Source organism: Chiloscyllium punctatum, chromosome 41 (genome assembly GCF_047496795.1).
Source record: "Chiloscyllium punctatum isolate Juve2018m chromosome 41, sChiPun1.3, whole genome shotgun sequence".
NCBI classification, from domain to species: domain Eukaryota; kingdom Metazoa; phylum Chordata; class Chondrichthyes; order Orectolobiformes; family Hemiscylliidae; genus Chiloscyllium; species Chiloscyllium punctatum.
This window is the reverse complement of record NC_092779.1, coordinates 21034579-21059436: the sequence shown is the minus strand read 5'-3', so window position 1 is coordinate 21059436 and position 24858 is coordinate 21034579. Positions and strand designations below refer to the sequence as shown.

Sequence of the window (24858 nt, the reverse complement as noted above, 5' to 3'; positions counted from 1 at the left end):
TTTCAACTTATCTGGATTTACCGTATTTCAAACTACACACCCCGCAGAAAAAGAACTTCAAGGGGAAACATGCATTTGTTAAAAAATGTACAGAATTACAAAGTGTGAGAAGTATTTTTTAATCATGGGATGCTTCGTATTGTGTTTTCAATGGGGATTAAAAAAAGGCAAAGATGTGCAGCATGCTCACAATGGTGCACACAATCTGGTAATCTAAGGCAGAATGAATCAATTTTTCTGTAAAACAATGTAACCTTCCTCATTTTATTTAAATTGTTCAAAACAACTAGGTTCAGTTGATGTTCAAAATATATTGGTGATAACTGACTTCACTCTCCCTGACCAGGAAAATACACCGTTCTTATGAAAAACAAACATACTTACTTGAATCTGGATACATTTCCAATAAAAAAAAGTAACCAACTGACAGTCACACAGGATAATCAAAACCACAAACTGACTAAACTCTGACCAAAAGCAATTCAAGCACTACAATGATAGCACAGCTAACAACCAACCAGAAGTTGGGTATAACTGGCATAGTGCAAAAGGAAATCTTCAACTTCTGCAGAGACAGTTAACACCCTTTAAACTGTACATATGCGCCACGGCTTCTACTGTTATAGTGAACAATGTAATTGTCCCATTTAGACCCATGTTTATAACATCTGTTGGAATTCAAACCTCAAAATTATTACTGCATACTTTCTAAGATAAAAACTGAAAGTATTTTACATTGAAGTAAAGAAATTCAAAACTGAAATATTACAAGTGAAAATAGTTCTCAAAACAAGAGAAATACAGTTATAAAACAATTCAGAATACATAGAATATAAATTAGGTCACTGCAAAACAAAATGGATTTGAAATATCCAAAAATTTGAAAGAATTAAACGTTTAAATCTAAAATGCTGCAAATTAGATGGAATCAGTGTTTGAAAACATAGGGATTATTTTTGACAGATTAGCAAACACTTTCCAATGACACAGCTAGTTCATACACAGAGTAGCAGAGTTAGAGGCTGGGAAGATTCCATGTTCAATTGCTGATTTGTGCAGTTATCTGTACAGTCAACAGCAAGAGATGTTACAAGGGCACAACAATTGGTTTCTGTGGGCCCCAAGTAACGAAGAGGAAGAAAATTCCGTTTTTCCTCAATTTTGATCTGTACTGCATGCTTGACGTCCTTTACCCCAGCATACGGCAGCTGTCAATGACTCCAAGCTAAAGAAAGTCCTCGCTAAACTTTTCCACTTTGTTCTACTTTCTAAAGACCACATCTTTTTAATTTTTAATTGCAGACACTAATGGGAAAAACACTGTTTCAAAAACCAAGGGTTGTGGAAAGGATTGCTGCACTTTTTAAAAGCAAGTTACCAGCACTCATTGTAAGTGTTGTTTACACTATGCTTGTTCAAACTGGGGCATGTTTATTGCAGAAAAGCAATTGCCATAGGTAGGAACAAACTGAGCTTCAGCCAGTGACGAGCATGGTTTGTGGAGTGGAGGCCAGTTCTCAATGAAAAAGACATTCTGTCTGCCAACAAATACGCAATTGACTTCTCTCCCTGTCGAGAGTATGGTGCTGGAAAAGCACAGCAGGTCAGGCAGCATCCGAGGTGGAGAACTGACGTTTTGGACATAAGCCCTGATGAAGGGCTTATGCCAAAAACATCAATTCTCCTGCTCCTCAGACGCTGCCTGACCAGCTGTGCTTTTCCAGCACCACACTCTCGAGTTTGATCTCCAGCATCTGCAGTCCTTACATTCTCCTTCTGTCCTTGTGTCTGTGCAGTAAAATCAAACACCTGAAGCCCAAAGAAAACCAGTTTATTTTCCCTCAGTTGCTGTAAGCTGTTGCTTTTAACAAGTAGGAGACTTTATAATTCACCAGTTGCTCTGTCTCTCCTATAAGGAAGTGGAAAACAGTGATTAATGAACACCAAGGCCTGACAAGCCAAAGGCCATCTCAGCAAACCCTGTCAACAGGAACTACTGAATTGCCTACAATTCTTTTCTTTCTACCCTTAGCAACAATATCTTTTTTCGTGTCAATCACATTGTATATAGAGTCATAGTCATAGAGATGTACAGCACAGAAACAGATCCTTTGGTCCAATTCGTCCATGCCAACCAGATATCCTAAACTAATCTAGTCCCATCTGCCAGCACTTGGCACATATCCCTCTAAATCCTTCCTATTCATATATCCATCCAGATGCTTTTTAAATGTTTTAAGTGTACCAGGGTTACAGTTGTAACTAGATTAGAGTGGTGCTGGAAAAGCACAGTAGGTCAGGCAGCATCCGAGGAGCAGGAAAATCGACGTTTCAACTCCCCCTCCCACTCTGCCCAGGACATGCAGGTCCTGGACCACCTCCACCACCGCTCCCGCACCAGCCGACGCTGGCGGAAAAACGCCTCATCCTCTGCCTCGGAACACTTCAAACCCATGCCTCAATGTGGATTTCACCAGTTTCCTCATTTCCCCTTCCCCCACCTCATCCCAGCTCCAGCCTTCCAGCTCAGCACTGCCTTCATGACCTGTCCTACCTGCCTATCTTCCTTTCCACCTATCCACTCCCCCCTCCTCTCTGACCTATCACCTTCATCCCCACCCCCATTCACCTATTGCACTCTATGCTACTTTCTCCCCACCCCCACCCCCTCTCATATCTCTCCACTCTGCAGGCACCCTGCCTCTATTCCCGATGAAGGGCTTTTGCCCAAAACGTCGATTTTCCTGCTCCTCGGATGCTGCCTGACCTGCTGTGCTTTTCCAGCAACACTCTAATCTTGACTCTGGTTTCCAGCATCTGCAGCCCTTGTTTTTATCTTACAGATGTAACTAGTAGAGTTATTTGCTGACTGTTTGTAGCTGTTGACATGCAGCTAGAACCTATTTATTGTAATGAATAGAAATGCGTGTTAAGTACAGAAATTTGGACATTGTTTCAGTTAACCTAGGTCTCAAAAGACAGAAAAATTAGGGAATTTTGCATACTTTGATACAATACTTAAGGACTTGATTTCCAGAGTATTACCCCAGTTAGGTGTGACAATCTCTTCAGCCACCCCTCAAAACTTATAAGAACTAGGAGCAGCAGTAGACCACCTGGCCATTCGAGCCTGCTCCGTCATTCAATAAGATCATAGCTGATCTTTTCATAGTTTCAGTTCCACTTACTCGCCCTCTCACCATAACCTTAATTCCTTTACTGTACAAAAAATGATCTATCTTAGCTTTAAAAACATTTACTGAGGAAGCCTTAACCACTTCACTGGGCAGGGAATTCCATAGATTCACAACTCTCTGGGTAAAGAAATTCCTTCACAATTCAGGCCTAAATCGGCTCCTACTAATTTTGAGGCTATGCCCTCTTGTCCTAATTTCACCCGCCAGTGGAAACATCCTCTCTACTTCTATCTTATCTATTCCCTTCCTAACTTTATATGTTTCTACAAGATCACCCCTCATTCTTCTAAATTCCAATAAATATAATCCCAGTCTACTCAGTCTCTTCTCCTAAGCCAAATCCCTCAACTCCAGAATCGACCTAGTGAACCTTCTCTGCACCCCCTCTAGTGCCATTACATCCTTTCTCAAGGAGACCAAAACTGCACACAGTACTTCAGGTATGGTCTCACCAGCACCTGTACAGCTGCAACATAACCTCCCTACTTTTATGGTCAATCCCTTTAGCAAAGAAGGACAACATTCCATTTGCCTTTTTAATTACCTGTTGTACCTGCAGACCAACCTTCTGTGATTCATACACAAGGACACCCAGGTCCCTCTGCACAGCTGCAGGCTGCAATTTCTTACCATTCAACTAATAGTCTTTATTATTGTTATTCCTATCGATATGGATGATTTCATGTTTATTAACATTGTACTCCACCTGCCAGACCTTTGTCCACTAACTTAAACTATGTCCCTTTGCAGTCCTCTGCACAATTTGCACACCACTCATCTTCGTGTCATCCGCAAATTCCAAATCATCTATGCAAACCGTGAATAGTTGCAGTCCCAACACTGATCCCTGAGGAACACGACTAGTCACTAATTGCCAACCAGAATAGCACTCATTTGTTCCCACTCTTTGCTTCCTGTTGGTTAACCAATCCTCTATCCATGCGAATACATTGCCTGTAATGCCTTGCATCTTTATCTTATGCAGCAGACTGATGTGTGGCACCTTGTTTGAATACCTTTTAGAAATCTAGATACACTACATCTACTGCATCCCACTTGTACACCATGTTCGTAACATCTTCATAGAATTCCAAAGATTAGTTAAGCATGATCTGCCCTTCATGAACCCATGCTGTGTCTGCCCAATAGGATAATTTCTATCGGGATGCCTTGTTATTTCTTCCTTGATAACAGATTGAAGCTTTTTCCCCACTACAGAAGTTAAGCTGACTGGTCTGTAACTCCTGATCTTTTGTCTACCTCACTTTTTAAACTGTGGCATCCCATTTGTTGTTTTCCATTCTGCTGGAACTGCACCAATGCCCAGTAAAAATTACCACAAGTGCATTTGTTATTTCTCCTGCCAACTCTTTTAGCACCCTGGGATGCATTCCATCAGGGCTACCCTTAGGTTGCCCAATACTTTCATGAAAATTATTCTTTATAGGTCCTCACCTACCTTCGTCTCTTTGTCAATTACTGGCATGCTATTCGTGGCTTTGAATGTGAAGGCAGACACAAAATACCTATTCAATGCTTTGGCCATTTTCTCATATCCCATCATTAAATCCCCCTTTTCAACCTCTAAAGGACCAATGTTTACCTCAGCCACTCTTTTCAGTTTTATGTATTTATAGAAACGTTTGCTATCTGTCTTCATATTCTGAGTTAGTTTTTCCCTCATAATCTATCTTACTTTTCTTTATAGCTCTCTTTGTGCCTCTCTCTTGACCTTTACAACTTTCTCAATCTTCTAGTTTCCTGCTGATCTTGGCCACTTTGTATGCCTTCTCTTTCAATTTGATAGCCTCCTTTATTTCCTTAGACACACATGGCAGACTTTATAAACAGTTTTTCATTTTCACTGGTAGATACTTTTGCTGAACACTTCGAAAAATTGTTTCTAAAGTCTTCCACTGTTCGCCAACTGTCTGATCGTAAAGTCTTTGCTTCCAGTCTACTTTAGCCAACTCTTCCCTTATTCTATTGCACTCTCCCTTGTTTAAGCACAGGATCTGGGTATTGGATTATATCTTTGCACTCTCCATCTGTATTCTAAATTCAACCATTCTGTGATCGCTCCTTCAAAGAGGATCCCTAACTATGAGGTCATTAATTATTCCTGTCTCATTACACAGTACCAGATCTAGGATAGCTTGCTCCCTTGTCAATTCCATTACATGTTATTCTAAAAGACTATTGCAAATACAAATCAATGAACTCCTCCTCAAGGCTACCCTGACCGACCTTGTTTGACGAATTGATATGTAGATTAAAATCCCTCATGATAATTACCGTACCATTTTTACAGGCATCAGTCATTTCTTTGATTACTGCCCACCCCAATGTGATGTTAATATTTGGTGGCCTATACACTGCACCTATCAGTGACTTGCTCTTCATAGGATTTCTAATTTCCACCCAAATGGATTCAATCTTATTCTCCACAGAATCTATATCATCTCTTTGCACCACCCTGATGTTATCCTTGAATATCAGAACTACACCACCTCCTTTACCTTACCTCCCTGTCTGTCCTTCTGAATAGTCTGATACCCCCTGTATATTTAACTCCCAGTCATGACCATCCTGAAACCAATTCTCTGCAATGGCTACTAAATCATATTCATTTGTGATGATTTGTGCCATTAACTCATCTACCTTGTTACGAATGCTATGAGCATTCAGGTAAAGTGTCCTTATTCAAGTTTTGTACCCTCGTTATGAATTACAACATGTCCAATAATAAAATCTCCTGAGTTATCCTTCCTTTTTTACTTCTTTCATAGTCTGCCATGTAGTTAAACCTTCCTGCACACATGCTAACCTGCTGCTTTCCTTTTTATTTATCACCATATTTCCTGTAGTATTCCCCGCCTTTCCCCCTGAATCCCTAGTTTAAAGTCCTAGTGACGACCCTATTTACCTTTTTTCTTGGAAAACTGGTTCCAGGTTGATTCAGGTGGAGTCTGTCCTATCAGTACAGATCACTCCTGTTCCAAAATTGGTGCCAATGCCCCATGAAACAGAACCCCTCTTTCCCACACCACTCCCTTAGCCACGAGTTTACTTCCCTAATTTTCTTATCCCTAAGCAAATTTCTCCTCGCTTAGCTTGTCCTAACGTTTCCTCTTTTCACTTCTGTCTGATCACACTCCTGTCCAATGGCTTTAGAGGTTTTACTATTCACTCTTCAGATGGCATAATATGTCGCAAATACTGAAAGCAAATTGGATTCACTGCTTTTACATAAATCATTAAATTCTTACATCAAAAAAATCTTGTCAATATTCCTAAATCCCCAAATGCCACACATGGTCTGTGTTATTATAAAATAGAATTATGATTTAAAAACATTACATTAAAAAAAAGTTAAAAGAGCATTCTTGTCAGTAAGTTAAAAATCAACAAATTTGAATAAGTAGTTCCGGGAAAAATAATCTAATGATTAATTCACTTTTTGAAATTTGAATAACTGTTTTGATTTCTTTATCGAATGCAACATTTATCTACACCACTCTGCTGCATTTATTAAGCATCAGTTCTCTGTTGAATTTTCCATATTAATAATAACTGATAAAAAGAAAATTATATCCATGACCAGAACAAAATGAATTTCAATATTGCTGTACAACTAAAGACTTCTCCTGAATTGGTTTTTGTATACTGCTGATACTGTTTTACTGTGAATGTTATGAAAAATATTTCCTTAGTAAAATACAACTAATAAGTATCTTATACCTAATTCCAGTCAAATAGATGCAAATAAGAGAATGACATAGCCAAGTAGGGTGTGTTTGTTTGAATGTTAAATTCAATTGGAAAGAATTAGTGGTGAATGGTTCTCTTAATGTGGGCTAAATACTGGAAGTTCTACTGGGAGAAAAACAATTCTCATGTAAAATTGCTATTAACAATCTGCGTAACCCACCCTAGATCCTGTTATTATCAAAGTGTTATCACCCATTTACGTAGATGAAAGGATAATTGGCTAAACAACAATCACCATTGGTGGTGTGAATCAGGAAACCCACCAACCACCTTCTTCACTGGAAAATATGCTGTGGGAGTAGAACAAGAGGCTGTAGGTAGACCTAGTTTTCTGGTGACAGGGGGAGAGCCCCTCAATGATTTGAGAGTAAGCCATAACTAAGCTTTAGAGTAGGGCAAAAAAACAAGAAACAATAGTCATACGTTGTTTTTGGCTCTTCATAGTATATTGGCCATTGTCATACCATGCCCCTTTTTAAATTCATTCAGGAAATGTGGATATTAATAGCCAGGTTGACATTCATTTGGTCCTCCCTAATTATGTAGAGGGAAATTAAGAGGCAACCACATTACAGTTGGTTTGAAGTCACAATAAAGCCAGACTAGGTAAGGTTGGCAGATTTTGTTCCTTACAAGGATACTAGTGAAACGGATAGGTTTTCAGAACATTCGACAGTGGTCACATAGTTGCCATTAGGCTAGTTTCTTATTCCATACTTTTATTGAATTCAAATCATGATCTGCCATGATGGATTTTAGTCTCACATCCAACAGAACATTAGCCTGGGATTCAGGACAACGAATCTCTCCTCTTTTGTGCAAAGAATTTCTGTTAAAATTCATCTAAAATTATTGACTACACAACACACAGATAATTTATTCATAACAGTGCTAAATAAGGTTGGAGGAGAATCAATTATAAAAGTAATGTCTGACAACATTACTGATGATTTTTTTTTTAACAATCACCATTGGTGGTGTGAATCAGGAAAACCACCAACCCACCAAAACTACCGTAAATTGGCATTCCCAATAGTCCATTCACTGATGTTCATTTTGGATTCCACCAGAGTCACTCAGCTCCTGACTTCATCATAATTTTCATCTAAACTTGTACAAAAGAGCTGCATTTCAGAGCAGAAGTGTGTGTGTTTGGCCTTGAAATAAAAATATGTACACAACATTACTATATGGGACAAATTTGATGGATGAGCTCATCACTTCATGTACATTATTTTCCAATATTTACCACATTAATACTTTTTAGTATCATAAACTGCTGGAGGTTCACTACTCAACTATTTTTTTGTCTAGTCTTGAGTTACTCTCAGCCACCTCACAGCTCAACTCTTTCACATTTGTGAACAATTTCGGTTGCTCTTCCAACATTGCACAAGATGCCCATCGATACTGCTGTATCACTTGGTCTCAATACCAAAACAGCAGCTGAAAATTTTAAGATTAATGTTTTGACTACAACTCTTCCAACAGGTCTCACAAAACCAAACGCCTTGCGAATATCCAGGTGTGGGGTTTAATAATGTACAGAACCAAAATTGTAAAATTCATCACCGGCAAAGCATTAGTTCAAACGATTTTAGTACAATCAACCTGTGAAACATATCTAGTGATTCCCAAGCAGCTAAATATGCAGAATCCTCCATACTCCAAAATTACTACTTAGAAGGGCATAAATAACATGCTGCCCTGATTAACATCAGGGGCACCAACATTAACTATACTGTCTCAGCATTCAAAGAGTGCTATCTTTAGTAGGTTACTCATTATTGCATGAGTAAAAGAAATATCTGTCAATGAACAATCAAATGCAAGGAATGCTTATTCTATCGTACCGAAATGTCCATCTTACTTGTAAACAGAAATTGAATTGCTGGAAACTATAATGAAAGTCACAAAGACCGGAAGGATTCTCACTGATCAGAAAATGATTCATTTTTATGAAGAAGAGGGAAAAACATCATCACCCAGCATGACCTTTACTTTCTTTGAAAAACTCCCTGAACAATGATGCAGCTACTTGATGGTACGCTGACTTGACATCTCAGCTAAATTCTCATGGCAAACTGTCCTCTTTTACAACAACATTGCCAAGAAAAAAAAACAATGCACCCACGTCTACTTTTCTTTACGACCTCCACATTCCATTAACCTCCTCCCCACCCCGAACTTGAACAGTCATTTTGACCACATTATAATGGTAAAATTGCTCTCCCTCTCTGTTGTCACTTTTCTTCGTTGGAGGTAGGGCAGTAACTTGCAAAGGCAAATGATGGATTTTATGTGGAAGAAGGAGATGACAACTAATCTGAAAGCCACAGAACAGTACAAGAGCAGGACAGTATTAGCTCACATTTGATGAGTAACAGCGTAACATACAATCGATAATAACTTGTGATGATACCAGAACTAACCAAATGGATCACAGTGAGCATTGCAAACTATTATGATCATGAACCACCTCTTTTGTGTAAGATGCTCAATGAATTTTCTTAAAAGCACTTCCACACCTAACAAGCAAAGCAATGTAATACTCATATCATATTACTAAGAATCTATTAGTCACATTATTAAATAGTTGCTTCTTCCTGCATTCAGGTGCTTTAATAATCATATTCACACTAATGGATAAAATTAGTGGTTACCTGGGCCTTTGTAAATTGACATGCCTGAAGTGTTCAGAAAAGCTCTACAAACTATACTCATTTCTGTTTCAAAGTATGGTACAAAAACACAAGGCGGCAATTCACCCTCAAGCCTGCAATGCCATTTAATAGAATCATGGCTGATCTCAATATGGCTTCAACTCTATTTTCCCGCCCATTCCCCATAAATCTTCAACCCATTTTCCTCCTTAAATTTATTCAGTGTCCCAGCATCTACTGCACTCTGAGGTAGTGAATTCCAGATTCACAACTCTTCATGTGACATGATCTCCTTTCTCCTCAATCGATGATTTTACCCCACTGTTTTACCCCCCCCTTCACCTGTCTCTTACCCATACCTCATCCTCATCTCTTCCCCAAATAATGATAAGGTTCCCTTTGATCTTTCCACCCCACTAGTCTCCATATTCAAAGGATCATCCTCTGCCATTTCTGCACTTCCACTAGGATGCAACTACCAAACAGACTTCCCCTTTCATGGTTAGCATTCTACAGGGACTGGTCCATCCTTTACAATCTGATCCACTCCTCCATCACTTTTAACATTATCCCTCAGTCCTACAAGACACTTTCCCATGCATTTGCACAATGTGTAACTTTTGCGCATTTGTCTCCCTCTCCTCACTGTCCAGACCCCAAAAAGACCTTCCAGGTGAATTAGCATTTCACTTGTGCTTATTTCAATCTACTCAACAAGATTTGTTGCTCACAATGTGACCTTCTTGACACTGGTGAGAGCAAATGTCGACTAAGTGACTACTGTGCAGAACACCTCCATTCTGTCCACAGGAATAACTCAGACTCTTGATTGCTTCCCATTTCAATAAATCCCCTGCCCTCCTTCAAACATTTCTGGCTTCAGCCTGATGCAAAGTTCCAATGAAGCACAAAGCAAACTCAAGTAATAAATACCTCTTTTTCCAGTTAGGCACTTTACAGTCTTGATGTCTCAATGTTGTATTCCATAACTTTCGAAACCACATTCTGCCTGTTCTCTATTTCTCTTACATTCTAAACTCTCCACCCACGTCTTGTTTGCTTTTCTCTGAATATGGAGCCCAATTCTCTCCCTTTCACACTTCAGTTTCCTCCCATTTTGCATCGTTTTCACATTCATGACCTTCAACAATTCCTTTGTCTTTTGCACTGGGCCTCTATATTATCTGACTGCTTGCTCCTCTTCCATCTCTGTCAAAAGTATCAGAGTCACACATCAGAGATATACCAGCACAGAAACAGACCCTTCAGTCCAACCCGTTCATGCTGATATCCTAAATTAATCTAGCTCCATTTGCCAGCACTTGGCCCATATCCCTCTAAACTCTTCCTATTCATATACCCATCCAGATGCCTTTTAAATGCTGTAATTGTACCAGCCTCCACCACTTCCTCTGGTAGCTCATTCCATACATGCACCACCCTGTGAGAAAAATCTGCCCCTTATGACCCTTTTAAATCTTTCTCCTCTCACCTTAAACCTATGCTCTCTAGTTCTGGACACCCTCACCCAAGGGAAAAGACCTTGTCTATTTACCTTATCATGCCCCTCATGATTTTACAAACCTCTATAAGGTCACCCCTCAGCCTCTGATGCTCCAGGGAAAACAGCCCCAGCCTATTCAGTCTCTCCCTTTAGCTCAATCTCTCCAACCCTGACAATATCCTTGTAAATCTTTTCTGAACACTTTCAAATTTCACAACGTTTTTCCGACAGTAAGGAGACCAGAATTGCATGCAATATTCTAAAAGTGGCCTAACAAATGTCTTGTTTTGCTGCGACATGATCTCCCAACTTCGATACTCAATGCTCTGACCAATAAAGGAAAGCATATCAAACACCTTCTTCACTATCCTATCTACCTGTGACTCCAATTTCAAGGATCTATGAACCTGCACTCCAAGGTTTCTTTGTTCAGCAACGCTCCCCAGTACCTTACCATTAAGTGTATAAGTCCTGCTCTGAGTTGCCTTTCCAAAATACAGCACTTTCCATTTATCTAAATTTAGCTCCATTTGCCACTCCTCAGCCCATTGGCCCATCTGATCAAAAACCTGTTTAACTCTGATGTAACGTTCTTCGCTCTCCACTACACCGCTAACTTTGGTGTCATATGCACACTCACTAACCATACCTCCTATGTCCACATCCAAATCATTTATATAAATGACAAAAAGCACTGGTCCCAGCACCCATCCTTGTGGCACAGTACTGGTCACAGGCTTCCAGTCTAAAAAGCAACCCTCCACCATCATCCTCTGTCTTTTACTTTCGAGCCGGTTCTGTTTATAAAGAGCTGGTTCTCCTTCTACTCCATGTGATCTAACCTTGCTAACCAGTCGACCATGAGCAACATTATCAAATGTCTCACTGAAGTCCATATAAATTACATCCACTGCTCTGTCCTCCTCAATCTTCTTTGTTACTTCTTCAAAAAAAACTCAATCATATTACTGAGACACGATTTCCCATGCTATCTCTGATCAGTCCTTGCCTTTCCAAATACATTCAAATCCTGACCCTCAGGATTCCCATGAACAACTTGCCCACCATCAAATCAGACTCACTGGTCGATAGCTCTCTGGCTTTTTATTACTACTTTTCTTAAAATAGTGACACTATGTTAGCCAACCTCCAGTTTTGCGGCACCGCACTTTTGGCTATTGATGATACAAATATCTTAGTAGTCTTCCTAACAATCTCTTCCCCAACTTCCTAAGAGTTCTAGGGTACACCTGATGAGGACTCAGGGATTTATCCACCTTGTGCATTTTAAGATGGTCACCATTTCCTCCTCTGTAATATGTACATATTTCAAAATGTCGCTACTTATTTCCCCATATTCTCCATCTTCCATCACATTCTCCACAATAAACATTGATGCAAAAAACTTGTTTTGTATCTTCTCCCATCTCCTCCGGTTCCACACTTTGGTGGCCTTGCTCTTCTCGAAGGGACCCCATTCGCTCCCAAGTTATGCTTTTCTCCTTCATGTATTTGTAGAATCACTTTGGATTCTCCTTAACCCTACTTGCCAAAGCTATTTTATACCCCTTTTTGCCCTTTTGATTTCCCTCCTAAGTAAATTAAGAAAAAACATTTTCCAATACCTTTCATTTCTGAAGTGTCATATCAGACTTGAAATGTTACTTTGCATCTCTTTCAACAGCTGCTGCCAGATCAGCTGAGTTTCTCCAGGAGTCTCTCTGCTTGTTTCAGATTTTCAGTATCTGCTATATTTTGCTTTTATTCTCAATTTGCTTGGTGCCTTGAACTGAGTATAGGTATTGGAAGGTGAATTAGGCAAATGCATAGCAAGAGGGATGGCTCTGAGGGGGGAACTTCAGATTCCTAGGATATTGAGATTGGATTTGACTATATTGCTCCTTTATCGGAGGTTCAGAATACACGTGAACAGAGCTAACATTGTGGAGGGCTGTTTGGTAGTGTTACTGGAAAGAATTTAAACTTACTTGGCAAGAGGACAACAGGAGGTATCAGAGGGGAATAACAAGATAGAGTCAAAGAGTCATAGAGATGTACAGCACGGAAACAGACCCTTCGGTCCAACTCATCCATGCCGACCAGATATCCCAACCCAATCTAGTCCCATCTGCCAGCATCTGGTCCATATGCCTCCAAACCCTTCCTCTTCATATACCCATCCATATGCCTTTTAAATGTTGCAATTGTATCAGCCTCCACCACTTTCTTTGGCAGCTCATTCCATACACATACCATCCTCTGCGTGAAAAAGTTGCCCCTTAGGTCTCTTTTATATCTTTCTCCTCTCACCTGAAACCTATGCCCTCTAGTTCTGGACTCATCCCACCTCAGGGAAAAGACTTTGCCTATTTATCCTATCTATGCCCCTCATGATTTTATAAACGTCTATAAGGTCATCCCTCAGCCTCCGACGCTCCAGGGAAAACAGCCCCAGCCTATTCGCCTCTCCCTATAGCTCAAATCCTCCAACCTTGGCAGCATCCTTGTAAATCTTTTCTGAACCCTTTCACATTTCACAACATCTTTCAGATAGGAAGGAGACCAAAATTACACATAATATTCCAAAAGCGGCCTAACCAATGCCCTGTACAGCTGCAACATGACCTCCCAACTCAATACTCTGACCAATAAAAGGAAAGCACCTTCTTCACTATCCCACCTACCTGCGACTCTACTTTCAAGGAGCTATGAACCTGCACTCCAAGGTTCAGCAACACTCCCTAGGACCTTACCATTAAGTGTATAAGACCTGCTAAGAATTGCTTTCCCAAAATGCAACACCTCACATTTATCTGAATTAAACTCCATCTGCCATTTCTCAGCCACTTGCCCATCTGATCAAGATCCCGTTGTAATCTATGGTGACCTTCTTCGCTGTCCACTACATCTCCAATTTTGGTGTCATCAACAAACTTACTAACTATATCTCTTATGCTCACACTGTTGCAGCACTCCACTGGTCACAGGCCTACAGTCTGAAAAACAACCCTCCACCACCACCCTCTTCTACCTTTGAGCCAGTTCTTCATCCAAATGGCTAGATCTCCCTGTATTCCATGAGATTTAACCTTGCTCACTAGTCTCTCACTGGGAACCTTGTCAAACACCTTACTTAAGTCCATATAGATCACATCTACCAAGCTGCCCTCATCAATCGTCTTTGTTACTTTTTCAAAAAAACTCAATCAAGTTTGTGAGACATGACTTCCCACACAAAGCCATGTTGACTATCCCTAATCAGTCCTTGCCTTTCCAAATACATGTACATCCTGTCCCTCAGGATTCCCTCCAACAACTTGCCACCACTAACGTCAGGCTCACTGGTCTATAGTTCCCTGGCTTGTCCTTACCACCCTTCTTAAACAGTGGCACCACGTTAGCCAACCTCCAGTCTTCCGGCACCTCACCTTGACTATCTATGATCCAAATATCTCAGATATCGAACAAAGCGATGTAGAAGAAAACAGAACTAAACTAAGAAAAAGTTACGAAGTGTCTCTTCAGCTCTATGGTAGTGGATGGAATCCTTTGCTACTGGACACAGAAATTATTCAGTAGACAGTAAGATGGTGGAATGAAACGAAGTATGGTAAATGTAGGTGGCAAACTGCAGGTGTGGGTAGCCATGCTGGAATATGAGGTTGCGGTGATAACAGAAACCAGGCTCAAAAAGACCAGGGCTAATTATCAAATATTCTTTGATGCAAGTTAGGGAAGGAAAGAAAAAAAGAGGAGGAGTGGCAGTTTTGATTCAATTTTCAATAAACAAACTTCGGGTCTATGATAAGAAAATGTGTTGGCGCCTCAATAAATCAAGCAGATCAGTGGTTGCCAGCAGGCTTTCTGTTAGAATTGGGACCAGGCAGAAGGAGTTCCAGTGACCACGAGCTGCAAGCCAGTCAGAAGCCAGGCAGTTCCAGAACTTGGCAGTTCAATGGCAAATGTCATGGCCATTGCTGGGACAACAATTTACGGGATCCCCAGGACAAAGGATCATCCATGGAAAATAATTTTTTTGGGGGGAATGGGTCTCAGAATGGGGTGATGGAGAGCATGGGTGGCTCTCAACAGCATCCTCCTGTTCTAAGTACAGTCTCTTGATCATGAACAGATTAAGGCAAATTGAGGCTTTCCTTGGCAATTGATACACTGTATACACTGGTTAACCTGGAGCTAAAGTAATTGCAGCCAGGCAGAATCATTAATTGACCACTGAAAAGCCTCAATTCCAGAAAGGGGCACAGCTGGAGGTAGGGCCTTGCCACTTACAGTCAAGATTAGAGTGGTGCTGGAAATGCACAGCAGGTCAGGCAGCATTCGAGGAGCAGGAAAATCAATGATTCGGGCAGGAGCCCTTCATCGGGAATTCCTCCAACATCTGCAGCAATCTCTAGCATCTGCAGTCCTCACTTTTGCCTTGCCACTTAGAACTTAATTCAAGCAAGGCTGGAAAGCTGGTGGGTTTCATTCCACCATCTTACTGTCTACAGTATAATTTCTGTGTCCAGTAGCAAAGGATTCCATCCACTACCATAGAGCTGAAGAGACACTGCGTCCAAGAGGGGTCAGAATCTCTCAAATGACAAGTGAACTATATGACAACACAACGCTCATTAAACTACTGAGTGCATTCTACAAGCCACTAACTAGACAGAAAGACAGAGGAACAAAACTGTATGGAAATTAGAGAGGAGATAAAGCTAGAGTTGTTATAATGGGTTGCTTTAATTAGCCTAATACAAAGTATGCAAGGGTAGAGAAGAGGAAGAATCCGTGAGCATTTTAAGATAATCATGTCATTTCATGATCAAAATTACAGAACAGTTTATTTTATTTATTTGTTTTTGGATTAGACAAGTTAAAATAGAAGATTTTCAGGCAAAAACTATAAATGAGCAATGTGCTGCCTTTCAAGAAGAGGTTTTGTAGAGATTGTGTACATTCTCCAGTCTGTAGATTAAAAGTGTTGACAATTTTTAAAACATCATTTTCATGTCCAATCAGGGTATCTTGAGAAACTAGGAAACTGAAGACAAAATTGTTGGTCAACCTCTTAACATTAAACTTGCAGTATTTTTCAAACCGAGAGACCAAACTATCAAAGTAAGTGACAACAGTTTATAACAGGTCAGCACTGCACACTTGTGCTTTAGAGATGAAGAATGGGCATTGACCTTAGCACAGTATTCCAGCAAAATAATAATATCCCTGTGTTATGACCAGACATTGGGTGAGGTTCAGCCTTCTCTTGCCCCCAGGTTTTCAGCAGCAATCCTTTCGTCTGCTTTTCTTTTTACCTCTCTCTCTCTCAGCACCATTTCCATCTGTTTAACGCACTCCTTTTTCCCCATGCTCACACCCTGCCCTTCTCCCAGCTTCAGCATAAACACCACCATGACCTAGCTTCTTTCCTTTCTGATAAAGGGTCACGCGACTCTGTTTTGCTTTCCACAGACACTGTCATACCTGCTGAGTTTCTCCATCGCTTTCCTTTTTTTAAATTTTTATTTCAAATATACACCATCCACAGTCCTGTGTTTAATATTACCTGATAATAGTTATCACTTTGGCAGGTTCTCCCCTTGAAAAGTGGATAGCTCCACATTTCTTCTACATCATATTACATCTGTCATAGTCTTGTGCACTGAGCTTATCCAAACTCGAAGCCATTTTGAATGTTGTCACAGCACATGTCCCCAACTAGCATTGTGCCATTCACTACACTGCAAATATCACATCCGAAGCATTTATATAAACTACGAACAGATGGTGCCTAATCACTGATCTTTGCTAAATGACGCGATTATCTTAAAACACTCACTGATTCTTCCCCTTCTCTACCCTGCTACATGAGAATGACCTATGTTTATTGCTACGCTGTATATTTTTGCCTGTCAGCCAATACTTACTCTACACCAGTACATTACCTCCTCTCTGATACGCTTCACATTTTGTGAACTAACTTCCTGTGGAGACTTTATCAAAATGTTTCTGCAAACCCAAGTATGCTAATCCATCAACTCTTCTTTGGTATTTCTATCAGCAAAAAAACTATAACAGTTTGAACACTATTCCTCATTCACAAATCCATGCTAATTACATCCAATCAGATCATCATCCAAGTATCCTTTTATAAAATCCATTATAACATATTCAGACATTTCCCAATTGATGTCAGATTAACAGACCTGTTTTCCCTTTTTCTTTCTCCCTCCCTTCTTGAATAGTGGAGTGACATATGCTCCCTTTTAATCTGAAGGAACCACTTCAGAATGTATAGAATTTAATTAGTGAGTACTTTGGTGATAACCTATCTCCATAGATCCCACTTTAAACACTGTGAAATGTAGAATATCCATTCCCAGGGAAACATCAGCCTGTAGTCCCAGTAACGTATCTAACATAACTTTTTCATTAATACTAATTTCCATCAATACCTCAGCCACCCTATGTTCTCTGATTGTGGAAGAGTTCTTGTAATTTCATTGGCGAAGACATACAAAGTAATCATTTAGTTTTTCTGCAATTTTTCTATTCCCCATTACAAATTCTCCTGTCTCAACCTGTAATGAATCCACTGTTGTCTTAGACAAACATTGTGTGTATATACTTATAAAAGCTTTGACTGGTCATTTTTATTTTTGATGCTAGTTTCGAAGTGACATTCCACAGGAAACAGTACTGTTCACCTGTTACCATTTATAAGAAAATTTGGACTTGCGGACTGAAAACAATAATCAAGAACTATGGATGACGACATCAATTTGAATAATGTAATACTAGGTGAACTACAAACATATACAGGAAGCATTAAGAAACTTGTAAAATGTACATTTACTTAGGAAATAAACTTTATGTATACAATTGTGCGATTGCCTATTTTAGCCATGCTAAGTTGCCTGTAGTGTCCAGAGATGTGTAGGTTAGGTGGGTTAGCCATTGGAAATGCAGGGTTACAGGAATGGGATGAGGGGACGGGGGTTCAGAGAGTCAGTATAGTCTTGAGGGGCCAAAGGGCCTGTTTCCACACTAGAGACTCTATGAAGTTACTATAAATAATATCAGAACTGACAGGCTATACTCTCAGGAAAAATTAAACAGACTAGCTGTCTTTTGTCTTGAAGAAAGACAATCAGTGATGACCTCAGCAAGGTCTACGTTTTAGAGAAGATGGATATTAAGTGAAAGCAGAATAAGACCCTTTCCTTAAAATCCAATCATAAATTCAGGAGATCCTTCTTACTCCAGGGAGCTGTTATAACAAGTGACTGAATAGCTGGACAGCATAACTGCATTGAAGCACAAGTGAGAAATAAAATCTAAGTATGTTGATGGAGTTCCATGAATGGTGGCAGAAGATTTATGTGAAGAATAAACACTGGTATGTTGGGCTGTATGATTTGGTTTGTATGGTAAATGCTTTGAAATACTGCAATTGTTTTTGGCATACGCACTGAGTTGAACTGAGGGTCTAAAACCAAATTAAAATAACTTCGATTACAGTGAACCATTCTTTTTACAATTTGGAATCTTTTACATTATTCAAAGATCACAGTGAGCTTTACAACACCCTTCATGATTACTGTACCTGAGCAATTTTCTCTGTGCCATGGAAAGCATGCATCTCGAAATGTTGCGCTAAATTCTTGAAGGTGTGGTGTGCCAAATACTCACAGTTGCTGAGAACAATGAGTAGTTTCTGTTCCTAATGAATTTAAAAGCAAAAGTTTTTCAAGTATTAATTGTTAGTAGCTTTTTTCATGTCATGATTCAATTACATGCAGTCTTAATCCAGAAATTCTATTTTTCTTCATTGATCATAATGCACCAAGACCTGGCCCCAAAAAATTCACTTGACATATGAAGACTTCCCTGCCTGTTACCAGAAAGTATTGAAAACATCGATTTTACTCTGTTGTGCTCAAGGCTCTGTGCCTGAAATTTGCAACTGTTTAAAACGTGAAAAGCCAGCATAGAAAAGTGTGAAGTAAAATAAGATATGTTGTTTAAAACAAAAATTTTAAAATCTATCTGGGTGCTCAGTTTTTGTTTCATCCTTTGTCTCATCCCAGGCATTAACAAAAAAAATTATTCTTTTCTATCAGATTTGAAGGATTGCAAGATCCAACAACTTATACATATTAAAGACATTGCCCAGAACTTTATCCCTTTCACTTCCTTTTGATCCTATTCCTTGTTCTAATCTCACTTCTTGTCATATATTAACAATAACCTGCAGTCTTAGTTCTGTTTTCTAACATCAAGTTCTCTGCTTTTAGCTTGATTTTCTTGCACCCACACTGCAAGAATGTGTTGAACTTGGTACATAATAGAGCTCTTGCCATCTTCGCCCCCATACCCAAATTGTAGCCAGGAGTCACCATCTTAGCATCAGTGCCTTTACCGTCAGCAGTACTCTTACTCCAAATGGACCCCTTCCCTGGCAACAAAATCTCAATCTTATCATTGAGAACTCCCAATATGACACTGGCTGTCTCAATTTCTCCCTTTTTCTCACTCATTCCAACAGGTGCCTCTCTGAAGCTGATGCTTACTCACATCTAACCTGAACATTTTTATCAAACCTGAGGTCAAGGTTCTTGCTGTTGTCCAGCAAACTGATCTCTACTTACCAGAAGCCAAACACAAGATCTCAAGCACTTTTTTCTACCTCCCCTAGCCTAGGATCCCATCACTAAACGTCGTGTTAAGGTTTTGAGCGGTGGCGAAAGAGCAAATAAGAGGAGTGAAGTATAATATAATGTAAGTTGTGAAATTTTTATATATTTTAATCTCATTTATTTTAGAGTCAGGATTTTGAGCTAATGGCATGTAGGATTTTGTCTACGTGAGCGTGAGGGGATAAAATGATTAACTTTGAAGGCTTTCTGAAGCCCTGGTTTATTTAATAAAATCAGTGACAGGGCCAATGGGAACTAGTTTACATTGGGAGGCATTATAGGAGTAAACAGAGTAAACAATCTGGTGAATTAGGTTCAGTTAGAAGAATCTGGAATTGTGAGTTTTCTTTGTTTATGGAGAATGCACCCATAACTTGAAGAAAGCTTTTTAGTTTCAGGTTTGTGAAATCTAGATGGAAAGTGGATGGGTAAAATAGTGGGTCCTAAAGAAAGGAGATATTTTACACCATAAAGGGCCACAAAGCAAAGTCAAACAGAATCGTGGGCAACAGTACATCCCCATCTGCTGAGCTCAATGCATTCGACATTCGCTTTGAACAAGAGGTGAAACGATGTCACCTTTCCCAACACCCTCAGAAAAGCCTTCAGCCATGGTCACCATTGCAGATGTCAGATTGGCCTTAGAGTGTGACTGGCCCGTTTGGAGCTCCCGGCCATATGCTCAGATCCTGTGCAGACAAGATGGTAGAAGTATTGGCTGACATCTTTGACCTTTTCTTACTATGATCTGAAGGCCCCACCTCCTTCAAGACGACCACCATCACAGTGCCAAAGAAAAATCATGCAGTGGGCTTCAATGACTACCATTCAGTGGCTGTAACCTCCGTAACTATGCAGTGCTTTGACAGGTAGTCATGACGGACATCAACTCCAGCCTATCAAAGTGCCTTAATCCGTTGCAATTTGCCTACTGGCAGAACAGGTCTGCAGCAGACTCCATCTCCCGGGCCCTACACGCTTCCTTGGAACATTTGGAATACAAGGATACCTACATCAGCTCTTACTTATTGACTACAGTTTCGCTTTCAACACCATAATTACAAGGAAACTCATCCTTAAACTTTGAGACCTCGGTCTTGGCTCCCCTCTCTGTAACTGGATCCTTGACTTCCTGACCCAAAGGCAAATCAGTAAGGATAGGCGACAACATTTTCTCCACCATAATCCTCAACACTGGAGCTCCAAATGGTTGTGTACTCAGCCCCCTACTATACACCTTATACACTCACGACAGCATGGCCAAATTCAGCTCTAACTCAATTTACAAGTTTGTTGATGACACCACCGTTATTGGTTGAATCTCAAACAGAATATAGGAAAGTGATGAGTGCTTCTGGCATAGTGTAAAGACAACAATCTCTCCATTGTCAGCAAAATGCAGGAGCTGGTCATTGATTTCAGGGAACAGAGTGGAGTGCATGGCCCTGCATCAATGGTGCTGTGATAGGGATAGTCAAGACAGTCAAATTCCCAGGAATGATGATCACCAATGTTCCGCCTTGGTGCATCCATGTTGAGGCAATAGTCAAGAAAGCACAATATCACTACTTGGGAGCAAATTACTACAGATGCTGTAATTTGTACTGAAAATAAATGCTGGAAATCACAGTGGGTCAGACAGCATCCATGGAGAGAGAGCAAGCTTCTGTTTCAAGTCTAGATGACTCAGTGCTGAAGCTCTCTCTCCATGGATGCTGTCTAACCTGCTGCAATTTCCAGCATTTCTTGTTTTCAGTTCACAACATCTCTACTTCCTCAGAAGGTTAAGAAAATTTGGCAAGTCTGCAAGGACTCTTACCAATTTTAATAGACGCCCCATACAAAGTATCCTGTCTGGATGTATCACAGCACAGTATGGCAACTGCCCTTCGCAAGACTACAAGAAACTGCAGAGAGTCATGAGCACAGCCCAGTCCTCAAGCAAATCAGTCTTCCATCCAGCGACTCCACCTATACTACCTGCTGCCTCATAAAATCATCCAACATGATCAAAGACCCTCCCACCCTCTTCCTTCAGGCAGGAAATATAAAAGTTTAAATATACATACAAACTGATCTAAGAAAAGTTTCCTCCCTACTGATATTAGATTGTTGAACACACTTTTCAAATGTTAATTCTGTTTTCTCTCTCCGCACCTTCTCTGTGGCTGTTATTCTGTATTCTGCACTCATTTTGTTACCCAGATGCATATTGTATGGCATGATCTCCCTGTATAACATGCAAAACGACACTTTTCACTGTCTCAGTATGTGATAACAACAAAATAAATTTAGAATTGTCAAGAAATAAGTCACTACAGCCTAAGAAGCTTAGTTTGTAAGCTCCAAGTGAAAAAAGTGTTTGATTAAAATATGGAGGCATATTTGAAACTGAAAATATCTAATCTCAATTGTATGAAGACTGAAAGAAGAGGCTAGCGGATTAATTAGTTACATTAGACCTTATAGATGTAATACAGAAGAGAATTATCTCTGTCGTTTGAGTACTGTAAAAAGGTTAGTTTAGGATTAATGGTATTGTATCCATAAAATCCCTAAAATGCCCAGCCCTTACCTCATCCCCAGAACCTCCCATTTCATATGGCTAATCCACTTTGGCTACAGATTCCTGGACACCATAGACAATTTTAGCATGGCCAATCTACCTAACCTGTACATCTTTGGACTGTGGAACGAAACTGGAGCACCAGGTGAAAGAAACTTCCATGCAGAAATGGGGAGAATGTGCAAATTCTATACAAGATGGTCACCCAAGGTTGAAATGGAATCTGGGTGCCGGGTGCTGAGAGGCTAACCACAGAGCCACCGTGCCATACATTATTTTACCATGTAGTTTGAGATATTTAACTTTATGTAGAAATAATTTGGTTAGTTCTATTTTATCTTCATTGGCATAGACATGCTTTATTGTTAAAACCAATTTTGCAGCATTTCATATCAATACAAAATGATCTATCAGCCTGAAATTTGATTTGTCCAGTTATAACATCAGCTGAGACCATAAAAGGAGAAAGCATGGAAAGACACTGCATAAAAGGGAATTCCAAAGTTTACATAGGCATATAAATAATAAAGGGGGATAAAAGGACAGGAAAGGCTACTTAAGAACAAAAAAAGATTTACACATGGAGCAGAGAGCATAATGGAGGTATTAAATTAATACTTTGCATCTGATTTTAACCAAAAAGAAGTTGCCCTCAGGGCCTGGTGGAAAAGGAGGCAATTCACAACTAAAGAGTTTAAAATTGATGAAGAGGATATAATCTCTACTTAAAGTTGATAAGGCACCAGAATTGATTGCATCCACGGGGACTGGCAGAAAGACAAGAGTGGAAATTGAGAGAGCATTGGCCATAATTCTTCCTTAGACTTGCATTGCTAGAAGACGAGAGAATTACAAATATTACATCTTTGTTCAAAAAACGTGCCAAGGTAATTCAAACCAAAAGAACTAGTTATATGGACAAATGTAACTTAATTTGAATACTTGCATAAATATATTAAGGAAAAAAATCACGTTTAATTAACTTGTGGGATTTCTTTTGAAGAGGTAACAGATGAGGGAAATGTGATTTATCTGGACTTCCTAAAATTGTTTGATAAAACATAAATATTAAGTTAAAGCTCACAGAACAAAAACAAAAGTCACAATATATATTTAAGCAATTAGTGATAAATAGATGTCTTTTGGTTTGTAGAAAGGAGTTTGCAAGACATCAGTTTTAGGACTACTGCTTTTCCTGATGTATGTTAATGATCTAGACATTAGTGCATACGTCACACTTCAAAATTGCAAATGATAACAAATCTTAGAAGCATTGTGTACGAAGGGGGATTAATGTGGAGGATGAAGGCTGCTGCAGAAGCCATCACCACCGTTCATAAGCTCAAGCTGTTATCCTGGTTTACTCACTTCTATATTCACTACTGATTGGACAGAATGCACTTTCCTGTAATACTAAAAATAACTGAATGATGTAAAAGAAAGATAAAGAATAATTTGTCAGCTGTCTTCGTTCTATTAGAACTCTGTAGAAATAATCGTGTTTGCTGTACCTGATCCCAGATACTAGAGTGTCGAAAGAGACACACACACAAAGGGTTTGAGAGAGAGAGAGAGAGAGAGAGAGAGAGAAAAACAGAGACAGACAGAGAGAAAGAGAGAAAGTGTTACAACATGGGATAAACCCTCCTGCTTAACTTAAAACCAGCAGCACAGAAAAGATTTATCCCATGCAGTAATCTGTGAAAATTCGAGAGGCCAAGAATTATTTAAACTAAAAACAAACAACTTTATTGCTTCAAGTATAACAGAGAATAATTAATTAACAACTATTTACAATTCCTTCCTCTAACCTATCTTTTACCTTTCCTTCTATAATACCAATCCAATAAAACTCCCGATTAAGATTTACAAAACAAAACTTCTTATCTCAAAACTAGGCAGCTTTCATTTTCTCTGAATTCCAGTCTTCTTTTCAGCTTCTTAGGGATTTCTGCTTCACAGGTTACTGACTGATAAAGGTAGCTTTTAAAAGAGCTATTTTTCAGGCAGTCTTCTTACATGTTGGTAACTGGGCAGTTCTCCTCGCAACTGTTCAATTTTCCCTGGTCTTATGCTACCGAAGCATCAGATTGTTCCATTGGCTTTTTAAGATTGTCAATATACTCAACTCAAACCTGATTGGAATTTGGTTTTTTTTTGAGGTATAATTTAAACTGATTGGCCTAATTTGAATCTGTTTTGTCGCTTTCAAGCGACCAGCTAATTTAGTTTTTGACCAAGCATTACATTGTTACCTTATTGAGAACACTTGCTGCTGTCCGGTAGCTCCACCAGCTTTTAACTCTCTTAAAGGTACAGTACACCCACATCTTCATAACAAAAGGAGAGACAGACACAGTGAAAGACAGCGACAGAAAGAAACAAGCGGTATGCTTAGTAACTTTGCAGATGACACTAAAATTGGAGGTACAGCAGACAGCGAAGGAGATTACCT

At 39.6% G+C, this 24858-nt stretch overlaps 1 protein-coding gene across 5 annotated transcripts in view; it reads right to left on the bottom strand.

Moving 5' to 3' along the window:
- The window catches only part of exoc2 (exocyst complex component 2), a 308570-nt gene that overhangs the window by 75733 nt on the left and 207979 nt on the right, over positions 1-24858 (bottom strand). For 4 of the 5 annotated variants that reach the window (XM_072560529.1, XM_072560532.1, XM_072560530.1 and 1 more), the window contains one exon: positions 18745-18861. The exons of the other annotated variant lie outside the window; for it this stretch is intronic. In XM_072560529.1, coding sequence (XP_072416630.1) covers positions 18745-18861 — 117 coding nt within the window. The remainder of the gene's footprint in view (positions 1-18744; positions 18862-24858) is intronic. 5 annotated transcript variants of the gene reach the window in all.